Raw genomic sequence first — 22473 nt, forward strand, 5'->3', positions numbered from 1 at the left:
AAACAGCTTCTCGTTTAATCCAACAGAGAGCATTGCTGGAATCTGTCCCGTAAAATGTTTTAATATTTATCAGATGTAAGTCTCTTCTTACCACTGCAGCTAGTTGAGCACTATTCTAATAAATATGCATGTTGCATAGGCCATTTTGCTGGCATCACAGAATACGTGCAGACTCCATTTATCAGGTTCATAAATTTGAGAGCGTTTTGCAATTAAATGAGGAATTCTAATATCTTTTAATTTAAGAATTTGACTGTGCTATAAATTAAACTTCTTCAAAATCTTCTCTGGCACTTCTTGATTCCATGAGAGTTTTGATCTGCAACATTTTTGTAATAATAATTTCGGCAGCAGTGTCAAAGAACAAGAGAATCCAATCGGGTCGAAAATCGCTCGTGCTAAGGATAAAAAAAAAAATTTTTTTTTTCATTACTAAAGGTACTTCTTGAGCAGGAAATTTTTTTTCGTGTCACAACTGAGAGTTATATAAGAGTATCTTCCTTTACGTCCCATACAAGGTTCAATACAGAAATACAATTTGTTGTATTTTTGCTTGCCTTTAAAGAAGGTTCAGTTTCTGAGAAAAATCCAGGGTCATCATTTATTTTCAGATGTATTGTACTGGCAGTCCTGAAACTCAAATTTAGCATCTGACATTATCCGTTTTGCCAAATTCCATAAATTTCTCAACTTCTTCAAAACTGTTGAAACTGGTCAGGCAATTATCGACGTAAAATGATTCTTTCAATTTCCTGGCCGTTTCTTGAGTTTCCTCCTCCATATTATACAAGTGATATGCTATAGTAGCACCTAATAAAAAAGGGCTTGAAGTTACTCCAAATGGTACTCTGCAATGTCTATAGATTACTATTTGGATCATCATCTTCATACCACAAGAACTTCAAATAATCTCTATCTTGTGGGTTCAAATTTATCTGCAAAAAGGCTTAATGTAAAGTTCCTCACTTTGTAATTCTAAGTTAATGTTGGAAGTGAAGATTCTTAAGTACTGATAAGCGAATAATCGTTTAAGTTCGGGTGACAAGAAACAACAAGATAGAAGGGTAACTAACCCTTTGTTATTCCAATAAGATTTAATAAAACTCCGCCTGGGAGTGTACAAACAAAGCCCTCACTCGGGCTTGGACTTAAGAGACTAAGAATTAAACTAAAACTAAGATTAACTAAAGAAATATAGCCGAAGCTATCAAGATTCAAATTGAGTTGGCTTCTTAACTTATTTGACTACGAAGCTTAGCAAAGGCCTGAGTGCGGCCGAGCATAATAACAGCTTTGAGAGAGAGAGTGGCCAAAAAGGCAGACATGTGTAAATCAGAAACTCTGATTCTCTCTCACTCTGAAAGTAATTTCGTGGTTTAAATACTGCTACTCCTCATTAAATATTGAGCAAGATTCCAAAACTACGTTCTGGCCGGAAGTAGTAAGTTGGAAGTTAAGAATTTGACAGGAAAGGAACTTTAACCTAAAATTTAACTGTTAATAAAATTAACATAATCCTTACAACGTATATCAGCTGTTACTCCGTATCTTTTCAGTCGAAATCATAAAAGTATAGACGATATTACTTGTATCTTGATTTATGCCTTATAGCTTTGTGCATAAAATCAGAGCATAATTAATTACAGTTGCCATAAAGAAGTTGTATTTGTCAACTTTATGATGCTTAGCTAGAGTTTGAATGTTGTGTCATGAATAGACACATAATTAATGTTAGCAGTGTCTGCATCGATTTTAACAGCACTTGTAACTTGTTTAATTCATAAACTTAATTTCTGTCTTTTATTTTAATATATCAGTTATGGGGTATTTATGAAATAATCTGATATAATAAATGTTTTGTGTATTATAAATGATCATAAAAAATATGTAGCAAAACTAGAGGTTTTGTAAAGTATGTAGAAGGCTTGTGCACCGAACATTCTTTTGTAATTGATTGTTGTTTTTCTGTAACATGTGATTCTAAGCACTTTTCATGATAAATATGAGAACCTTTCCCAATTGCTATGTTTGAAAAGGCTTAGTGGAAACCTTATCACTACCACTGACAACTTATTATTTTTGGTACTTTTTCGGTGTTTTAACGAGTTTGTATTTTGTATTGGAACATGTATAGATAAGCAATAAAACTATTTTTTAATATTGTGCATAACTTTAGAATTTTTTTTATCATGAAAAGAATATGTATTAGTAGTAACTTAGTAATTTTAGATTAATGTGCAAAAGAATTAGTTTTAATATGTATTTATTATTTTTAGTATGTGTTTGGGTCTTATCCCAAATAACCCACATTATAATAAGTACGCTGGTTCGTTACTGTATTAATTCCCATAATTAAATTACAGCCACTCATTATTAACTCATAGCTGTGACCAGCCCTCGTACACTCGATTGCAATTCTCAAACTCGTCTGATCATAACATTACAGATGCGCATGCACGGATTACATTACAGGTGCGCAGGTGTGAACAGTGTGAATGATTGATGTGTAAAGTGCACACAATTTTGATGAAAGTTTTGCATTATTGAATAATTATATGACAGATTTTAATTATAAAACTTAATTTATATTTGAATTTTTTTATGTGCATTAAATTGCTTCTCATTAATCATATTTTATATTTTGTCTTAGATTTTACCGATTCTCACTCCACACTCAACAATGCTCATTGTTATGGGATGGATAATGGGTTCAATGGATCATCATGTAATAATCAAGCTCTTCTTTCACGTAGGCCACACAGCAGACATGACTTTCGCATTTCACTCTCATATTCAAAGGTGAGAAATAATCATTTTAATGTCAATGCACAAAGTTCTCCAACTCTGTGGTATTATATTTACCCAAATTACAAAATGAATTCTGATATTCGTTTTTTTGAAAATAAATAATAGAAATCCCATATCCAAGGAAAAAATAATTATACAGTTCACATACAAGAGGAGATGATTTAGAAAAAAGTTTCATTTGAATAAGACAAAAAGGGTAGCAAGATAAAACTCGGTTGTTAGAAATAAAAAGCAATCAGTTGATGATCTTTTCAAAGTGATTTTTTTTTGGAAGGATGAAAAAATGAGAGACTCATGTTGTAGTTCAAATATCCTTAGAAAGTGTCAGTTTGGGCATGAGAAAATTATTTTTAACTTTTACTTCTGTTCCAGTATTAATGATTGATTTTAATTTTGATAGATTTCATATCATTTCATCATGAGAAACGTTACCATAAAACAATCTCGTTTCAGGCTGAAACGCCAAATAAGCACATGACAAACAATGGCAGTGGCTTTTACAGTCACAAAGGAAAAGGAAAATTACATGACAGTGGTACGATCACTAATAATGGTATTGCTGAAGGGAGAGGAATGGGTGTTATCAGCAATAACTTCAACCAAGAATTTGTAAGATTTTGCTTGTTTTATAAGATTTCAGTTTGCTTTAAATTATTGCTTCTATAGATTTTAAGGACATTGATGTTTATGTAATTTGTTTTCTAGCCGTCATTGCAAGGAGATATAACTGAGGAACCAACTACTCCTCCAGCTTTAAATGGAAGTGCATGGGGTATGTAATTTTAGATTCTAAAGATATTGCTACCTTTATTGGCAGCAGAATATTGATTATACACCCATAATTACTTATGTATTCACCCCCTTTTTTCTCCTGATTTTATTGTTCAAAAATAGAGAGGGGGAATTATGTGAATAATTTAATTTCGAAGCATACAGTTACAAGAAGAACATACCAAATGAAATATATTTAGTGATGAATTACCAGTAACTATCAGAAAATTCTTTATTTAAAAAGAATGTATATTTCCATAAGAATTTTTAGTAATATGACCGTTGCAATTGTAGACTTTTACTCGATCTGGTAATAGTTAATCAGTCCAAGACCACTAACAGAAGTAAAGCAGATTATCACTATGTCTGAAAGTAACTACAGAGTCGAATAAAGGTTTAAATAACTTTTTTTTAGATAGAATTAGAATGAATTTATTTAAACAATTTAAAATTTAGAATCTTATTATTTAAACAGCATTTATAATTAGTAAGTGCACTGCTCATGCAAACAAAATCAATCACAGCTTGTGATGCAACTAAAGGAACTGTCAAATTCTAATTAAAACATGGATTAGACTACATAATTTAAATATACTCAAAGCTGTCTCAGTAATTCTATCTGCATACCAAATTCAAATGTTGGCAGCGATGTAATGCAAGGTAAAATAATTGCATCTTATCAGCATTGCCAGGAACTGGCACTTACAGCCATAACGTGCACTTACAGCCTGAAACACACTCTGTCTTAAAATTCCCAAAACCTCAGTTTAAATACTAGCTAGCTTATTTACATTCTGGTGAAAAAAGGAAAAGTTATAGTAAAAGCTGAAAGTATAAATAACTGATTAATTAAAATTATAACCCTATACAATGTCTGATATGATATTTTTATTTCTATTTCTCTTATCTAAAATCTCACTCCATTGCTGCTCCCTAGTCCTTAAATCATTTAATGCAACTGGAAATACTGTTTGTGTCATCTGCTACAACTTGCAAGTTGTTGCTGTCATCATGGTTGCCATTATCTTTGTCACCATTCAGTCTGTATTCCCACTTATGATGTTCAGAATGATGTCAAGAGTTTATCCCCTTTTCTTTAAGGTCTTCACTATTATTGCTTCACCATTCAGAACCCATGTGCCCTAAATCCATCAAAAAAGTAATTAGTAAGATGAAAATGAACAGTTCATTAAAAACTTTAGGAAAATCCATTAAAAAATTTAGGGAGCTTCCTTTGCAAATAAATACCTTGAGAAAAGAAAAAATTGCATAAATACTTAAATAATTTTCAGAGCCTTGTAATAGGAGAATATGCAAATAAATACAGTATTTCACAACAATAACCCACAATCTTTTTTTTTTGGGGGGGGGTGTTTCAGGAAATTAAAAAAATGATTGTTGAGTGTATTATTTCTCATTTGCAGGGTGTTTATTAAAAGATATTAGGAACTTTCAGAGATGGTGCATTCAAACATTCACTTTTTTATCATATTAGATGCCTGTAAATTATAATTTTATATGAAAAAGCCTAATGTAATTTCAAAATTTTATATGTTTATTTACCTAATATTTAATGTAATTGTGAAATTTTCACTTTTATTTTAGAAAAACCCAGGAATATAAAAATTCATAACACTGGACTCGGGAAAAAAATTCAGCTAGTAAAGAAACCTGTAAAGGGTGAGAATTCTTGTGAGAGTTCCAGAAAAAGTCCAGGTAATAGTGTGAGAAGGATATGGTAATAACATGCGTTTGATTTAATAAGTTATTTTAGCATTAAAATTTTCACAGCTTTCATTTGAGTAACTTGCACAGTTAGAGTAACCTGCATGGTTAGAGCGTTCAGAGATTTCAAGGAATAAGCCTACTCTCATAATTGTGAAATTTTTAGTTATTTGTCTTACTATTTCTTTTTGAAATCTGGAAACTTTCTGAGCTGTAATCAACTTTGCTTATTTCTTCAAAATTATTTTTTAAAGCCTGACATATATATGAATTTAAAATAGAGATAAAAATTGATTTTTGAAGTATATACAAATTAGAAAAGTTTTATTATTCTGCCAAGAAAATGTATACAATAAACCCTTGCCAAACGTGAAGTAATAGCAGAATGGGATTTTGCACATACGCAGTATCTTAATTGTCTCCATTTAATTTGTCCAACATGAGAATTTCAATTGTACTTGGTTCTGCACAGTGTCAGCTATATTGCCGTAGACTTCTTTAATGACTGGCTTCATTCTTTAAAGAAGTCAAATATCACTTAGAACAGTAAAATCTGAGCTCAAACGTTTTCTTAAGTCTCATTATTGCTCTAGGGGACGATACTGAAAATCTCATAACATTGCATCTAAATGTAAAGGTTTTATTCCTTCCACCTAACACCAGCTTACCAATTAAACTTAATCCAACTAATGATTCAAGTAATCATAAAAATATTCATGGCCTATTATTTCAGGCAGAATGAAGGAAAGAACAACACTCGATTGCATTTTGGAAGTAAACAGAAGAGATAAGCCAGCTCAAAGCACTTCGAAATCCGATATATATATATATATAAAGTTATGCTGTCTGTTTAGTAGCATTTTAAGGGTATTTTTTTAAAGGTTCTACCAGATATATTTTTTAATTTATTAAAAAGTGTACAGTCATCAACTGGATAAATTGAGTAATACCATCAAACAGGAAAAGCCAGAATTGTCCAACCGAAAAAGATGAGATCATGTTAGATTTAGTACAAATTTGGTAATTTATCAGAAGCTTATAGCTTGGATGAGATGTCTACCATACCTACTGTGGTTGCAATATCTGGCATTTTCAAATTGTTACTTGTTGTTGTCCTTACAAAATTATTTAAATGATAAAACATGTATTTAAAATTAGAATGTCAAGAATCATTTCGATCAGTTTTTTGTAAGCAAAGATCGGAACTTTTATGAGCATAAAATCAGGCTAATACCAGCAGCGGAAGACATTGCATAGAAATGAATAAATTTGCATAGGAGGGTACTTTTCCGTTTTGCTGGCGCAGGCGATAAAGTCGCCAATAATGGTACAATTGATGTCAAATGGAATATCCTCACTATTAACCTTTACACCTCATTTTCAAATTAAGTTGCAGCCATTTCTTATCAGATTGACTGTTTCTTTCATTACTGCATACAATCAGATAGAATTTTTACCACATAGTTCAATTTTGTGCCCTAAGGCCATTCGCGGTAATTAAGTCTAATTGACGTAATGGATGCAATCACACTGCTCACCCGAAGGCGAAAATATAGAAAAAGGCAAAGTCAAGGGTTAAATTCATTAATTCTAATGAGAATGCGCTAGCGAAGTAAAGCACTGTGGTTTTACATAATTTCTGAGTAAGTTATTTGTACTAATTGAAATAATTCTTGCATTTAAACCTGTATTCCAAATTAAGATTTAACTTGAAATTAATGTAGATAATTACTGAGAGAGTTAGATTTTTCTAGCGTAGTTTACGCAAGATGAGATCACTTGGGGGTCACGTGATATGAAACGGAGAATCAGGATGTACTGTAAAAACGTAGTAAATTCTTAAATCAATGTCTTTTTACAAATTTATTGTCTTTATTTATTAGCTTTTTACAAAATTTTAAACGATATTAAAATGTTAAAAATAAAAAAATCTTAGAACTAACATTTGGTAACATTTTTTATGTGTATACTGTATGTTGTCACCAAAAAAATTTGCTTGGCAAGATTTGCACCGGCGAAACGGAAACGTACCCATAGGAGCAAGTAACACATAATTAACATATATGAAATTAATTAGTATTATGCTGCTAAAATTTTCTCTGCAATATATCTCTAAACCATTGTGATCTTTCTGCTCTTTCACGTGCTTTCAAATAGCACAAATATTTTTCTTTACAATTTTTAATTGTTATAAAAACTTGAATATATGCTTTGCATTTCAAAAACTGATTCTAAATTTTTCAGTATTACAAACATAATGTAATGTAGTAAGATGTGCTAAAAATTAAAAAGTGTAATGTATAGTAAAGCAGTGTAATTTAATAAAGTAAAATTTAATGTAATATATTATTCTCTATTTGAATGTCTGGTTTCTATCATATTTTTATGTTTATCACCTCTGCTGGGTTTGCATTTAAATACACGATATATTTGATGTTTGATGCGTGTGCATTTTAACTGTAATGCAGTTGTATTTATTTACTTGTGCCAGCTGAGTTAAGAGCTTACTGTAATGCTTGTTCTGAGTGTATTTTCTTTGCTCTTAAATGTAGTGTAATTTAATAATGTACAAACTTATATGAATATTAGTACAAAATCTACTGTCACAAGAATGAATGTGATAGCTAAATACAGGGGTGGCCAAAGTGTGGCTCGTGAGCCTGATACGGCTCTCGCGGTCAATTTGTGCGGCTCTTGCATATAAAATATATGAAATATGGTAAACTAAAACTATTTAGTGTCCAAAAAGAAGTAATTAATTAGTTTAGACTCTTTTTTACAAAGTTATCAGGGATATCTTTCTATTTAAAACCTCCTCCACTACTTCTATAAAGATGTACACTGGTGTCCAAAAGTCAAGCATAATTGATAATTGTGTTAATAAAGAAGGAACTGTAAATCAGAATGGTGAGAAACGTGATATGCGAGTGTAAAATGGTTATAAAATAAGGAAGCTAATCAAAAGAACGATGATAATTAATTTTATTATCATCATTATTTAAGTAGCAGTTTGAAAGAAAACTGAGAATAGCAAGGGTTCACACTTTAAAGAAAACATTAAATAAATTACTGATGCTGCAGTTTTTAATAAGGCGTGTGGTCACCTCTGACGGCCAGGCACGCTGCACAGCGATTTACCATACTTGCTACGAGATGATGAATGAGTTGTGGGCTCAAACGGTTCCAAACTTCTTGGAGAGTTCTCTTCAGTTCTGTAACGGAGCTTGGTGGGTGCGAAAGGGCTGCAATTTGTCTCCCGAGCATATCCCATACATGCTCGATAGGATTTAAATTGGGAGTTCGCAGGCAACGACATGCGCTGGATGTTTTCTGTTTCAAGGAAGTCATCAACCATCACCGCTTGGTGACATGGTGCATTATCATCCATGAATATGAAGTCAGGACTGACAGCACCTCGAAACAAGCAAACATAAGACTCAAGAACTTCGTCTCTATATCTTTGATCAGTCGCAGACCCCGTGGAAATGGAGGTCTGTGCGGCCGTCCATCATGATGCCTGCCCATACCATTACTCCCCTTGATGGAAAATGATGTCTTTCTGATATGTTTCTTGGTTCAAAAGGTGTTCCACATTCTCTCCAAATCGTTACCTGACGAGAATCAGAACTCGGACTAAACCGGGACTCGTCATTGAACATCACATTGGCCCACTCTCCCACACTCCAATGTTGATGTTTCAAACTCCAGTTCAAACGAGTGCGTTTCTGCACAGACGTGAGGGGAATGCAAACTGCTGGTCTTCTGGCATATAGGCCAGCATGATTGAGTCTCCTGTAAACAGTTTGTTTCGAAATTTGTATTCCTGTGGCGACTGTGAACGCTTAACCCAGTGCTCTGGCAATACTGTCCCTCTGATGTTGCACACTTATTACCAGATATCGGCCTTGGCAAGGGGTTGTTACTCTTGGTCGACCTGATACTGGTCGTCGGGTAACATCTCCCATTCTTTGAAACCTCTGCCACAGTCTTGAGAGCACAGACTGGTTCACATTCAGAATTTGATACACTTCGGTTTGTGATCGTCCAGATTCCGGCATTCCAACGATTCTTCCTTTCGCAAACATCTCCAATTGGCGTCTTTGTGCCATCATTCACCTTGTTTGATGGTTAACAACGTTCTTTTGCACAGCAGTTGCCCGAAACTTGTCTGAACTGCCTATGCTGCGTGAATCGGTTTCTCTGCATTTCAACATGAGCAGGTGTTTCGTGCAGGACGTAGTCGACTGAAAAGTTTTGCATAAACCCAATGTTTCTTCTTCACCCAATTACTATCCGCAAGAAATTTGGAATAATTTTACGAATATTTACTCCATGTTTTTCACATTTTACAATTTATGCTTAACTTTTAGACACCAGTGTAAATATGAACTTGTGGCTTTTAGATAATCTAGATGCGGCTGACGAACATTCCTGAATTCAAATGTGTGGCTCTTACTGACATGAAGTTTGGCCAACCCTGGCTTAATATATTGTAAAAGTATGTTATTCTCACTGGTTATTAAAAATTGTGTCTCTGTTTGTTTAAATAATTTAAATAAGGTTTTATTAGGTATTCACTATTATAGAAATTATACATGCAAAGAAATTTTGATTTTGTTACCATATTTAGTCATTTTATTCTGTTTATGCAGTCTTTGAAAGTACGGTAAAATTTTCTGTTGTGTAAACAAGCCACTAATTTAGTTTTTGATTGGTTAACAGCATCTTCATCATCTGGATCTCTCTCAAAGTCCTCAAGTTCCATTTCCAGCATTACGAATCCGCACACTGTCATCGTCACTCCAGTTGCCAAAGGTGGCTCTTCAACTTGCAGAGCTCTCATCCCTGCCAAAAATACCCTTGTTAGGAAGATGACAAGAGAAGGATTAAAAGTAACAAATAAAGTGAGTATGTTAAATGAGCATTGATTAAATTTCCAAGTATGGTTCAAGCCTAGGTAACTTTAAGAATAAATTCCTCAGAATGTATGTATATATATTGAAGTGCCACTGAATTATAGATACCCAAATAGTAGCAAATTGCTGCTGCTTTTGTTTTGAAAATGACTACCACAGAATAAAGCATGGATTCAGCAAGTGTTTCAGGGATATGATTTGCCAGATGTGTAGAATTTCCTATAAATCAGTAAAGTACACTGACGGTGGATGTGCTTGCACATTTTTTTCAGATTATCTGAAAGATGTTCAATGGGACTTAAGTTTGGGTTCTTGGTGGCCATTTCAACTGCAGACTTTTGATATAGCAAGACAGTATTTGAGACAAAGTATGATAATTGTATAAAATTATAAAATTTACCCGATGTAACATAAAACAGGGAAAAGGAAAAGCTATAGTTAATAATATAAAAATTCAAAATTACTCAGTAAGTAAACTTTAAATCAAATTACAAATAGTAAATTTTAAGCAATACCTCGTTAAATAAATAAAAATTGCATAAATGTGCATGAAATATAAGAATATTAAATAAAATTTGCTGGTTCAATTTTTCATTCAGAGAGTTCAAGGAGATATATCAGTATCTTTTAAGTCCCTTATAGTTGTCACTACACATGATTGTACAAGATCATTGTGTCTTTTCATGACTTAATGTAATGTGATCCAAATCCTACAGGAATTTAAATTTGTTTGCTCCTTCAAGTATTCCATTTTCTCCAAACTTGTCTGATATTGCTTTTTTTAAAAATTAAATGTTCTCTTGTTGGATAAGTATTCAGGATCTCAACGAAGCTGTATACAGTCAAAAGTCGTTAATCCGGACTCGTCGGGACTTCGGCGATTCCGGATTATCGACTTTTCCGGATTATAGATCATCAGTTTAAATCTCGTAAGATGGCATGCAGAAATTATGAAATTAAAAATATGAAACCGTAATTTATGAAATAAAGAACAATTATGATCTAAAGGGTATCAAAATTTGCAAAAAAAAAAAGCTTAATATTTATTTGTTTACTTTATTAAACATTTCTTTCAATGTAAGTTGTTTAAGTTTTGCTTTGTTTCATGTGATAATACTTTCTCTTTAATTCTATTAAACAGACATAATTTCTTGTTCAGTTACAAAGTTCCGCCGTTCAAGTCCTATAGTTGCTGTATCAAGAATACCGACTAATTTGTCAATCGAAATATTTTTGTTTTCAATAACCTCTGTCACTTTTCTTCGCTATCGGAAGCGAATTATAATGACGAGGAACTTGTTTTAAATCATATCAAAGACAAAGCATATCGAGATGAAATACTACATTTGGTAAGGAATTATAAGCCAAATAAAATAAAAACATCTGCGCTGAAGATAAGGATAGTGCTGACAAATCAACTTCCAATTCATTACGCGCCCGCCGCCGAGCAGCGTGAAATTGATAAACAGATTTCGGATATCAAAACATACTTTCGCTTTAGATCCTTTACATAATAACAAATATATATCGGAAATTCTATTTGATATAATCGAAAGTTTAAGCTTACTTTTATAAAATTGCTCTTACAGTCTGCAAAAAATAATAAGCCGGATGCAATTCGAAAATTAAGGAACAACGCAATCATCAACATTAACTGAAATAGATAATTATTTAGCTTATACGTCCATTATACATAAAATGCGCGCGCGAAAACGTATTCTGGACTTGCGCACACTCATATGCGCAGTCGTAAAAGGTCTTACGCGCACGCGTGAACGCCTCTGCGCATGTGTCAACGCGGCGCATGCGCAGAAAGTTTTTAGTTTTGATGTCCGGATTATAGATCATTCCGAATTATGGGTGTCCGAATTAACGACTTTTGACTGTATTTATTGTTTTATGTTTGATCAATAGAAAATGAGATGGTAAGCAGTTCAGGTTCGTGTAAGTCAAAGGTCGTGTGTTTGTAATATTTTTTACTTCTGTGAGAACAGTAATAAATTCTTGAAAATTCAGTTGATCTTTGTCTAAGATCTTTTTTTAACACCTCCTTAATGCTTTTCACAAGATGTTCATAAATTCCTTTCCTACATAGCATAAGCTACACGATAAAGATCAGCAGGGTTCGTACGGTCCTTAAAAGTCCTTAATTTTTTCAAAAGTGATTTTCGGTCCTTAAAAGTCCTTAATTGTGGCCAAAATGAATAAACGGTCCTTAATTTTGCTCATTTGACATTTGGATTTGCGTTGCAAACGATTAAAAAAAAAAAAAAAAAAAAAAAATATTAGCTACCCGAACGAAAGTATCGGTGTCTGATTGGCTATTCACCCAATCTTTCGAAACAGGTGTTATCCATAAATTTAGGCAGATTGTGCCGAAAGAGTGAAGCCGGAAGTTCTTTAAGAGGCGAAAGTGATGATGAAGGTGCTCGAGAAAAAAAAAAAAAGGGGGGGTGATTCTGAAAATATTTGCCAAAATTAGAGCAGTCCCAACTTGGAAGGTTCTGATGCCCTTCCGATGGAACGAGATGCCTGGAAAGTGCATTTTCAATAAACTGTGGCTTCATCAAGCTGACTACAAAGACTGGATATTGATGGATGACAATCCTTATAAAGCTAAATGTGGTCTTTGTCTGAAACAAATTGAAATTTCTAGAATGGGACAGTCAGCGCTGAAAATTCACATGAAAGCTAAGTTTCGTTTTATCATTTCAATTTGTTTTTACACGGTTTTGCTTACCTTAATTTCTGTGTTTGTTTGAACTAAGCCATAAATTAATTTTTGATCACTTTCTACGGAGTTTATTCTCTTTTGCACATATATGTATGGGATATCGGATTATGAGTTTATTTCTGCAGAGGGTCTGTTATCGATTTTGCGGGAAATCTATTGGCTCCATTTCGATTTTAGGTCGCCAAGGGCAAATTCGGTAACTACTATAAAAAAAATTAAGTTCGGAAATACGTTTTGAAGCTTCAATAGACAATTAAGTATTTGGTTTAATCCTATGCACAAGGTATCCGTTGCATAAGGGATTTGGCTACTTTTGGCAACTTTATGAGGAGCAGTAACCAAGACATATACTATGAGTAGTTAAACGGGTCATTTTGGTGTTGGCGATAATTTTCAAAATTGCACCAAGGCTGCACCGTATATTAGAATTTTATTAAGTATTTTTATAAAAGGAATACTGCTTTCAGAAGAATGTTATTGAATTTTAATATCGCATCAGTTATCCAAATAGTTGGTCGATATAAAATTTCATTGTGATAATGATTGAAATTATCTTTTTATTAAGCTAATTTCACCTATTTATAACTAGAAATTAAAATAAAAGCTAAATCCTGAATAAAAAGTCAGTGTTGAAATGATAAGGAAAAAATAAAAGAAACGGATGATTAATAAATTAAAAGAAAATGACCGATAAGCGGAATGGCTGCTACACGGAGAAAACGTGTTTATGGTATTGCCAATATAGCATTCTTAAGGCAATTTTAGCGATGTAACGGAATCTCTGCAGGAATGCTTGCCTAGAATATTTCGTGATGTCGCAATTTTTTATCGATATAGTACATTTTTTAAGTGTTAAAATATAATGCATAAGAAAAATTCATACATTTTTTTTAACAATAAAACCAATTATTGCAGAATTTTTATCTTTGCTCCATCATCTGATAGATAAAGAAATAATGTTTTAATTAAAATTTTCTGGTGTGAAGTTCTGCTGTTACCGATGGTTGCAAAATGTCCCAGCAGTTGAAAGAGCCATTGAAATATGGGATGACTTGCTACTATAAGTTAAAAAAGTTAAAATGGGGCAGTTTAAAAAAAATTCATTGAAATCCTTTTCAAATATTTTGGAGGCAACTAAGGATAAAACGTTTCTTATAAAATTAAATTCTTTTCTCTCTCTGTCGAAAATATTTATTGCCTTTCCTTGAATATTATCAAAGCAATAAACCACTTATTCCCTTTTTTTGCTGAAGATATCTTAAAACTTGTAAATGATTGCTTTTAGCACTTTAAAATTTTGAAACTAGAATATTCAAAAATAACTAAAGCAGAAAATCTGGTACTATTCGGTTTCGAGGGCCGTAAAAAATCGCCAAACTATTGTTGATGCCAATGCTGCCAAAAATAATTGCGGCAACCCTAATAATTGCGGCAAGAAAGGAAGTATAACAGTAAATAACTATTTAAGATTGATGTTTTAATTTAGATGAAAGGTTAATTTCATATAATACTTTTTATTACTATAATTTATATGAAAAAGGCGAAACATGACTGAATGGAAGCATAAGAGTAAATAACTGTATCAGATCATTATTATAATTTATATAAAAATTGCTAAACATAACTGAATGATGCCTGCATCTCTATTTTGCTACCGACTTATCGCTAAAGCATAATTTCATCTCGTTGGTTGTTCAAATGTAATTTTCTATAATGAATGATGCCTTTTCTTTGAAAATATTCTCGGTAAAGCGCAGAATCGCTCACTTATTTGTTTGCCACTTTTTACAAGGGTAAAAACAATTGAATTTTTGTCAATTTTCTTTTACTTTTTAAGTGAAAATAGGTCGATGTGTACAGTAAGTCAAGGGCATGCGCAGTGCCATTTTTGTGCAATTCTAGGACTTTTTTAAAGTAAAAATAGGTCGATGTGCACATGGATACCGAGTATTTGCAATTCTTAAAAACGCGTCAAGCAGTGGGGGATTCTGCACTTTACCCAAAATTCTATTTCCAACTTTTCGTCATGGGCGATTCCCAAATTGTGAAATCCATAGGAAAAAAGGATTTAAAATCAAAAAATAACTTAAAAATTAAACTAGTATTTCAATGGCGTCTTAAGAAATATAGAACTATATAAACTTGCGCAATCTGAAATCAGCGCGTACGCTAGATTTGGCGCGCTGTTATATGGGCGCGTTTGTTAGATTTGGCGCTTTTGCGCGTACATTTTCGCTGCAATTTTTTTACGGCCCTCGAAATCGAATAGTACCGAAAAGGGTAAATCTTTATAAATTTAATTTTAATGATCCAAATTGTTATAATGATAAAAGTAAAGTTTATTTGGGATTCATGAATGAATGATAAATGCCGAAAGAAGGACATTTCACAAGCTGCAAGTTTTGCATTGAAACAGGTCAACAATGTGTCTTAACAATGGTACAACACTTAATGGCTAAATGTCCAATAAATTATTCTCTTATTCGAAATGCATCTTGTATAGACCCACAGTTGATGGCTAAAAGTCCAGAAAAAACACAGAACAAAATGAAAATAGTTCTAACCGTATTAACGCGGAATAAACGTGTTTTACAAGATAATTGTGGTGAAATTCTGCTGCAGTTTGGAGAGATTCTAGACAAAGTAGTTAAGACAAATTTACATGAATTTTCTACTTTTGATTCTCAAAATCTTTCTCTTGACACATTTCTCTCTTCTTATTTTCAAGATTTTCACTATTCTAAAGTATGGAAAATAGTGAAAATAATTCTTATCTTGTCACATGGACTGGCCTTTGTGGAAAGGGGCATCTCTGTAAATAAAACAGTTGAAATTAAAAATTTAACTGACTCATCATACATTTCTCAACACACAGTATTTGATTACATAAAATTTTCTGGAGGTTTTCTTAATATCGAAATTAATAAAGAAATAAGATCAGCAGCAGCTTTGATAGATGCTTTTAGCAGATGAAGCCGAGACCAGCAGGAACATTGATTTGTTTATCAAAACAAATGAATTTACAAGAATAGTTAAAGAAAAGGAAATAAACATAAATAAATTAGATGTTAAAATATATGAAAAAATTTCAGATTTTAAAAAAGCCTAAATGTTTTGTATCTTTTATTGCATAGTTTATTATTATTCTAGTATCTTTCAAAAAACCAAAGAAATAAATTGTATGTTTACAAATCTGTTATTTTAATCTGCAAAATATCCTTACATTACAATTATAATAGTAGTTGACTGTGTTTAAATAAATATCAAATAAGTTAAATAATAATCATGTAAATCTCTAAAATATCTATGGCTGTTATTGTGTGAAATACACTTATATAAGTTTTTCGAGAAATTATGTTCTTAATATAATGTTATCTACTTCATAACTTGTAGGGAGTTAGTTTAATTTTCAAAATTGTTTTATGTTAAGTATTAAATTGAATTTAATAATAGTGCATAATACACACTTCTGTTAGCTTCTTAAATGGATAATTGCTTTATTCTATTCGTTTTTTTTTTTTTTTTTTCCCTGATAGGTCGTTAATTTTTTCTTTGATGGTTCTTAAAAGTCCTTAATTTTCACGGAAGGAAATGTGTACGAACCCTGGATCAGGCCAATCCTTTGGTTGCTAGGAAATTTTGAAAGTCTGCTCCTTTAATTATGCTGTAAAAATACACTAAATCTCTGGCAGCATATATAGATGTTTTCACATTATCTGAGTAAAAGGTGCAACAGTTTCCTCTTCTTGAGATAAAAATGTGTGAGAGTTAAAATGAATTTATTTGCAGATATATTGTAAACAAGTTCCAAATGTAATGCTTGTGTAACTTTGCACATGGAAAATACAATGTGTGATTTTTGGTTGTCTTTTCCAAATTTGACGTAACAGGGCCAGTGAAGTCCACACTGGTAACATAGAAAGGTGAGTGGTGTTTCTGCAGTTCTTTCTTTAGGAAACTGAGCTGTTGTTTGTTTCTCTGATCCTACTGCATTTTTTTTTAACATAGCAAGCAATTTGTTACTACTTTCTTCACCAAATGGTGGCTTTTAGAATTCCAAAACTTCTGTTATAGTTTTGCTAATGTTACAGTACCTCCTTCGTGTAAAACGTTGTTATTTTGGACTTATCAAGTTAAAGTGTCATAATTTCAAGTGTAAAGAAATTCATCTGAGCTTTGTGAATATAAAATATTTCAGCATCTTGAATTTTAGAAGTGCGTAATGGGCCACTGTCTTACTCTTGCAGCGAAACGTTCATCTCTGTTCATAATAATATTGTAAACAAATGTCATGCTTTGTTGCTCTAATTCTTCATTGTTCTTTATGTCAAAATTCTATTGAATTGACCAATTTATGCATTGGTTTTATAACCATTCTGGCCCTGACCAGCAAAGTGAGCTATATTTTAGAGAGTTTAGACCTAAACCTCTGGCTAAGTCTGTGGGATTTTCCTTTCTTGTTACAATTGCAGCGGACCACACAGAGATAAGTAAAGCGTGTATGCTGTCTTTGCAATTCATTGCTCCCAGTCTTTATGATATGTTCCATGACATGTTCTTGACATCCTACAGACATAACTACATTACTAGTGTCAGGAGATTTTAACGTTCTGCACTGTGTCTGTCGTCAAAGTCTCTCGATTTCAGGTGGGGTGATGAACCAATAATCTAATTTTTCCTCTGGTATCATTCCAGATATAATGAATCAGAGGATGTAAAATGCTTCTGTAAAATTAGTGAAGTGTGGGTAATTCAGTTTGAAGATTTTCGCCATGGAAGCAACATCAGAAGAATGCTCCTGAGCTCTCGACTAGAGAGACCTACAATGCTCTTGATAAGAGAGCACGTCGTTAGCAGACTTCTCACACTACGAAGACTATAATTCATTTTAATACTTATCTATGAATTATATATATATATTTGTAAAGAGCTTCTCATAATTGTAATAAATATGTAATAAATATTATTAATGCTTTATAATTTTCTAGTGTATTAGCAAGATTTTGATGTAAAGGATTGGATTTTGATGTAAACATTTAGTCTAAATAAAATTATAATTTACTTTTTTAATTTCTAGAAGTCCTCCATAACACCCCCACCATCAACTCATTCCATGGAGATTTTAGTTAAACATCCCAAAGCACCTGGAAATAAATCTGAATTTTTGAAGGCTCTACGCAATGAGAAAAAGGAAAATGAGGAGAACGAAAGGGATTTTACTGAAAAGAATAATAGCTGCAGCAAAGATAATGTAAGCATTTTATATTTAATTTTTTGTCCAATTTTAAGTTTACTTAATTTTCTTCAATGAAATAACTAATTTGCAAATATTTTTGTATGTTATCTTCTAAATATTCATATATGTTGTACAAATAGAATGTGTTTGTAGTAGGAAGACTTTGATCAAATTCCTGTAAGTGCCTAAAAGAATTATCATAAGGCTACTACAAAAAATTTTGTTAAAATAATTAAAAAAATTAATATGCAGAGTTATTGTCAAAGACTTTGTAATATGACCTCATACGAAATGCCTCATGGTCATATTACATATTCATGGTCACTCAAATTCATGGTCATATTACAAATGAGGTATGAGGCTCATTTGTAATATGACCATGAATTAGTTTCTCTTGAGGGAGGAATAATTGCCATCATTTTCATTGATAATTCAAAAATAATTAACCTTTGAATTGTATAACAGATAGAGAGATTGTAAGAAGCAAATGTTATTGTTATCTTTAGTGATAGTTAAGCTTGTACTGGTCTGCAACTAAATTTACAGTATCTTGTCTAAGGAATAAATCCTGTTCTGAAAAATATAAATATTAAATATGTAATTCTTTTTTATATTGTTCTTATCTAATACTAAAGTAAATTTATTTGATGCAGTGTAACAAAAGTACCCTGAAGTTCAGTGTATTGCTTTGTTTAAAACTCCTTTTATTTTTAACTCATTGAAAGTCACTTAAACAATTTTTTTTTGGGGGGGGGATAATTTTCAGTTTGAAAGACTTTTAGTTTTACATTTAGCTGTGGGTGCTTCTGCATTTTGAATAGTTGCTTTTGCAGTGGTCTTTTAATATTTATTTAAAATAACAATAAGATTATAATTTTTAAATTACTATATAAATCATTGGGTTAATTTGTTTTTGAGCAGATTTCTGTTTATTGCCGTAAATTAAAATTATGCGTGTGATGAACCCTTATTTAACCAGAATATGAGTGAGGTATATATGTTTTGCAAACAAACAATAAAAGTACTAAAAGCTAACATTTGACTCTGAACCAAAAGGCATTATTTTTTTAATTTCCTTTTCTTTTTCTTGAGGGAGGGGCAATGCTACTCAGAAACCAAGATTTGGGGGGGGGGTGAGCAGTGGAAATTGTTTCAAATTTATTAGCGATCTTTTAATAATGGAAATGAAGGATTTTCTGCAGTATCTTGACCAGGGCTGGCTTATCTTTCATAAGTGTTAACTGTTCCCCCCCCCCTACAAGTAATGTCACAAGATTTCGTGCTCTTAAAAAAAATTGAAGGGGGGGGGAGAAGACTAGTAATGCTATCGAGAGTTTGTAAATGGTAAGTTTGCCAGCCATATTGTAAACTATATCCGTGTGTTTACATAAGCGTGACACTGATGCCTCACATAACAGATACCATACCATCCTATATTAAAGAATTGAGATACTGAGAAAAAAATGCTGTCTTTTTTTTACTTCATTTTTTTGGTTGGGGGGGGTTGCCAATTGTCAAAATGTGGTGATTTATTTCTTGCACCCATTTAAAGGCAAAGTACAGTTACGTCATTTTGTGAAACATCAATATTTTATTTTTAAAATATCATTTGTAATTTTTTATTGTATTTGTCATTAAAGCAAAATGGTTGGATAGTTTGTTCATAATTTATGAAAAACTATCCATATATTTTGAATGCTGTTCATACTATGGGTAGGTTTAAGCATCACGTATAATTTTGACTTCCACTGCAAATTATGAAACAAAGGTTGAGCGTAATATATCTTTTAGGACTCCTTACAGAGTCCATCCGAGGAAAATCATGTCAATGGGATTGACATCTCGAAACTATCCTTCAGTGATGAACGAGAAAAGAGTTTTCTATCCAGCTCCCTAGAAGCCGAAGAAAGGTATGTTTTGTTTATTAAAACATAAAGAATTAAAAAATTGCTTGCTATCTAAAGTTTTTAAAATACTTGTTTGCAACAAGTGTTAAATTATTGTTGCTAAATCACACAGGCATAATCCTTTTTGAAATTTTCTACCAAGTGTTATCAAGTATACTCTGAGAGCTGAGTGTCTGAAGCTTTTAGTCTCAAACATGATGCTTTTTTGTATTTTGGTTAAATTATGACCAATTGGTTAAGATTTCTGGATGCTGATAGTTCTGCTTATTTTCAAAATGCTGAATGGGCTAGCTATGCAGTTTTTATGGTTTTCACATATGTAATGTGAATGTGAGCCAGAGTTTTCCCTGGAAAAGTTTACCATGAAGGTATTCCTTTCCTTAAACAGATAGTCTTTATGTTTTGTGCTGTATCCGAATGACCTAACCTAGCCTTTTTTTGTATGTGTTTCCATGCACAAAAATAATCAAAAAGAAGTACGTGGTGAAAATAATAAGTGTGGGAAAAAAATTCAATAATTAACATATTGCTAATAATAATGAATTCCATAGCTTGTATGCCTTTTTAAAATTTTCTACAAAGTGATACCAAGTTATACATTGAAAGCTCAGTGTGTTGATTTTTTTAATAAGTTTTTCCTTTATTGCCATAAGTTAAAATTATTAATTTTACATGGAATTTTGGCAATTTGATGACAATATCTGAATGGTACCATTAAGGTTATATTAAATAACAACTGCTGTATGGAATTATTTATTTTAATATTTATTTTATGTTTGTAAATTTATATAATGCAAAATTTTATTGTAAAACAAATATTAGTCCAGTGCACAAAAAAATTATATTTCATATATTTTTTAAATATACAAATGGCAAAATTAAAAATTGAGTAAAAGTTTTGAGATCTTGTGTGGTAATGTTTGAGAGTGCATTTCTCTGTCGATTAATATGTAAAAGATTTAAATTGTTTGTTCTATTTTCAGATCTCTCATTTTGTATTTTAGAAATTAAGTACAATTTATATATGAAAGCGTGTTGATTGTTATTATTTTTTAGTTTATTAATTTTTAGAAATTTATTTATATAAAAACTTAATATTTCTTTTATGCAATATGCTGTAAATTCTTCGCTTTGCTACAGGTTATTGCGAGAAATGGGTTGGAAGGAAGAAGTTTCTGATGATGAAAACTATGCTCCTTTGACAGAAGATGAGCTGCGTGAGTTTCGTGATCGTTCTGAAAAGGTACGTCCAGACATTCTTCTGCTAGTTAGGCCTATTTTTCCAAACCTTTTAGAGTCACAGTCACAAAAGAGAAACTTTTTATTACGTCGTAATGTGTACTTGTAATCATAGTTTAGGAATTAAACTATGATTGCAAGTACTTTAAGAAGAAGTGCAACTGTAAGATTGCAAGAACTGGAAGAGAAAAGAAGTGATATTTTATGGGTTAAAGATTGAAGGATTGATTTTAATTACATATTTATAGCATAAAATTATAATTCTATTCAACTTTTAAAACATTGTAACTGTATCATATTGTCATTTGTGGCTTCCTCCTGTAGTGAGTGTGTTAAAGAATGCTTTCTGCATTCATTCAACACACTCAATTCCCATTGTATTTACGTGATGGACATTCAGCAGTTTGACTTTTCTTATTTAAAAATCTTCATCAAAAACATCACATAATAATATAAATATGTTATGTGAAATTGGTGTGCAGTTATTTCATGATAGTTCATCCAAAATTCCAAATCAGTGTGCTTTGTCAAGAAACCATGGGTGTATTTAAAGAATACAATGTGAAAAAGATATTATGAAACAAAACATAGTAATTATATGATACTGGAGGAAGAAGTAAAGGTATCAAAGTTGAGAAAATTAAATCACAATTTTAAGCTCAACAAAAATATAAAAATATATTACACTTAAATGTGTTTTTCAGCATTGGAACAATCGTATCATATTGTAAAAGCAAGTTATTGTGTTTCATTTCTAATTGCTTAAAAAAAAAGTTTTCAGATGGTGAATTTGTAAAAGTATGTTCAGAGGCAGCTGCAAATGATGTTGTGCCTGATAAAAGTAAATTATTTTTAAATATTTAGTTTATCTCAGCAATCAGTATGTCATCGAATTACCAGTATTTCAAGCAAAATTGTCGCAAATCTGCACGATCAAATTCGAGATTTGAAATATTTTTTTGTGGCATTTGATGAAAGTACAGACAATTCAGACACAGTCTAACTCGGGGGCGGCCAACCTTTTCGGGAAGAGTCCCACAATCTGAAAAAAAGAAGTTATGCATGCCACTTCCAACTTTTCCAACATGCTAAAAAGTATGAAAAGTTGAAAAAAGTAGGCTTTATATTTTAATTTGT

At 32.0% G+C, this 22473-nt stretch overlaps 1 protein-coding gene across 2 annotated transcripts in view; it reads left to right on the forward strand.

Moving 5' to 3' along the window:
* LOC118190564 (uncharacterized) overlaps positions 1 to 22473 on the forward strand; it is a 58164-nt gene that overhangs the window by 30204 nt on the left and 5487 nt on the right. The window contains exons 5-12 of one of the 2 annotated variants that reach the window (XM_035361302.2): positions 2651 to 2799; positions 3262 to 3417; positions 3514 to 3580; positions 5185 to 5295; positions 10027 to 10208; positions 18032 to 18205; positions 19994 to 20100; positions 21238 to 21340. In XM_035361302.2, the coding sequence (XP_035217193.1) occupies positions 2651 to 2799; positions 3262 to 3417; positions 3514 to 3580; positions 5185 to 5295; positions 10027 to 10208; positions 18032 to 18205; positions 19994 to 20100; positions 21238 to 21340 (1049 nt within the window). Of the gene's footprint in view, positions 1 to 2650; positions 2800 to 3261; positions 3418 to 3513; positions 3581 to 5184; positions 5296 to 10026; positions 10209 to 18031; positions 18206 to 19981; positions 20101 to 21237; positions 21341 to 22473 lie in introns of both variants that reach the window. The other variant, XM_035361301.2, reaches the window with a different exon arrangement.

Source organism: Stegodyphus dumicola, chromosome 7, assembly GCF_044657685.1.
Source record: "Stegodyphus dumicola isolate Sdum_Otavi_A_Nest chromosome 7, ASM4465768v1".
Classification (NCBI taxonomy): Eukaryota; Metazoa; Arthropoda; class Arachnida; order Araneae; family Eresidae; genus Stegodyphus; species Stegodyphus dumicola.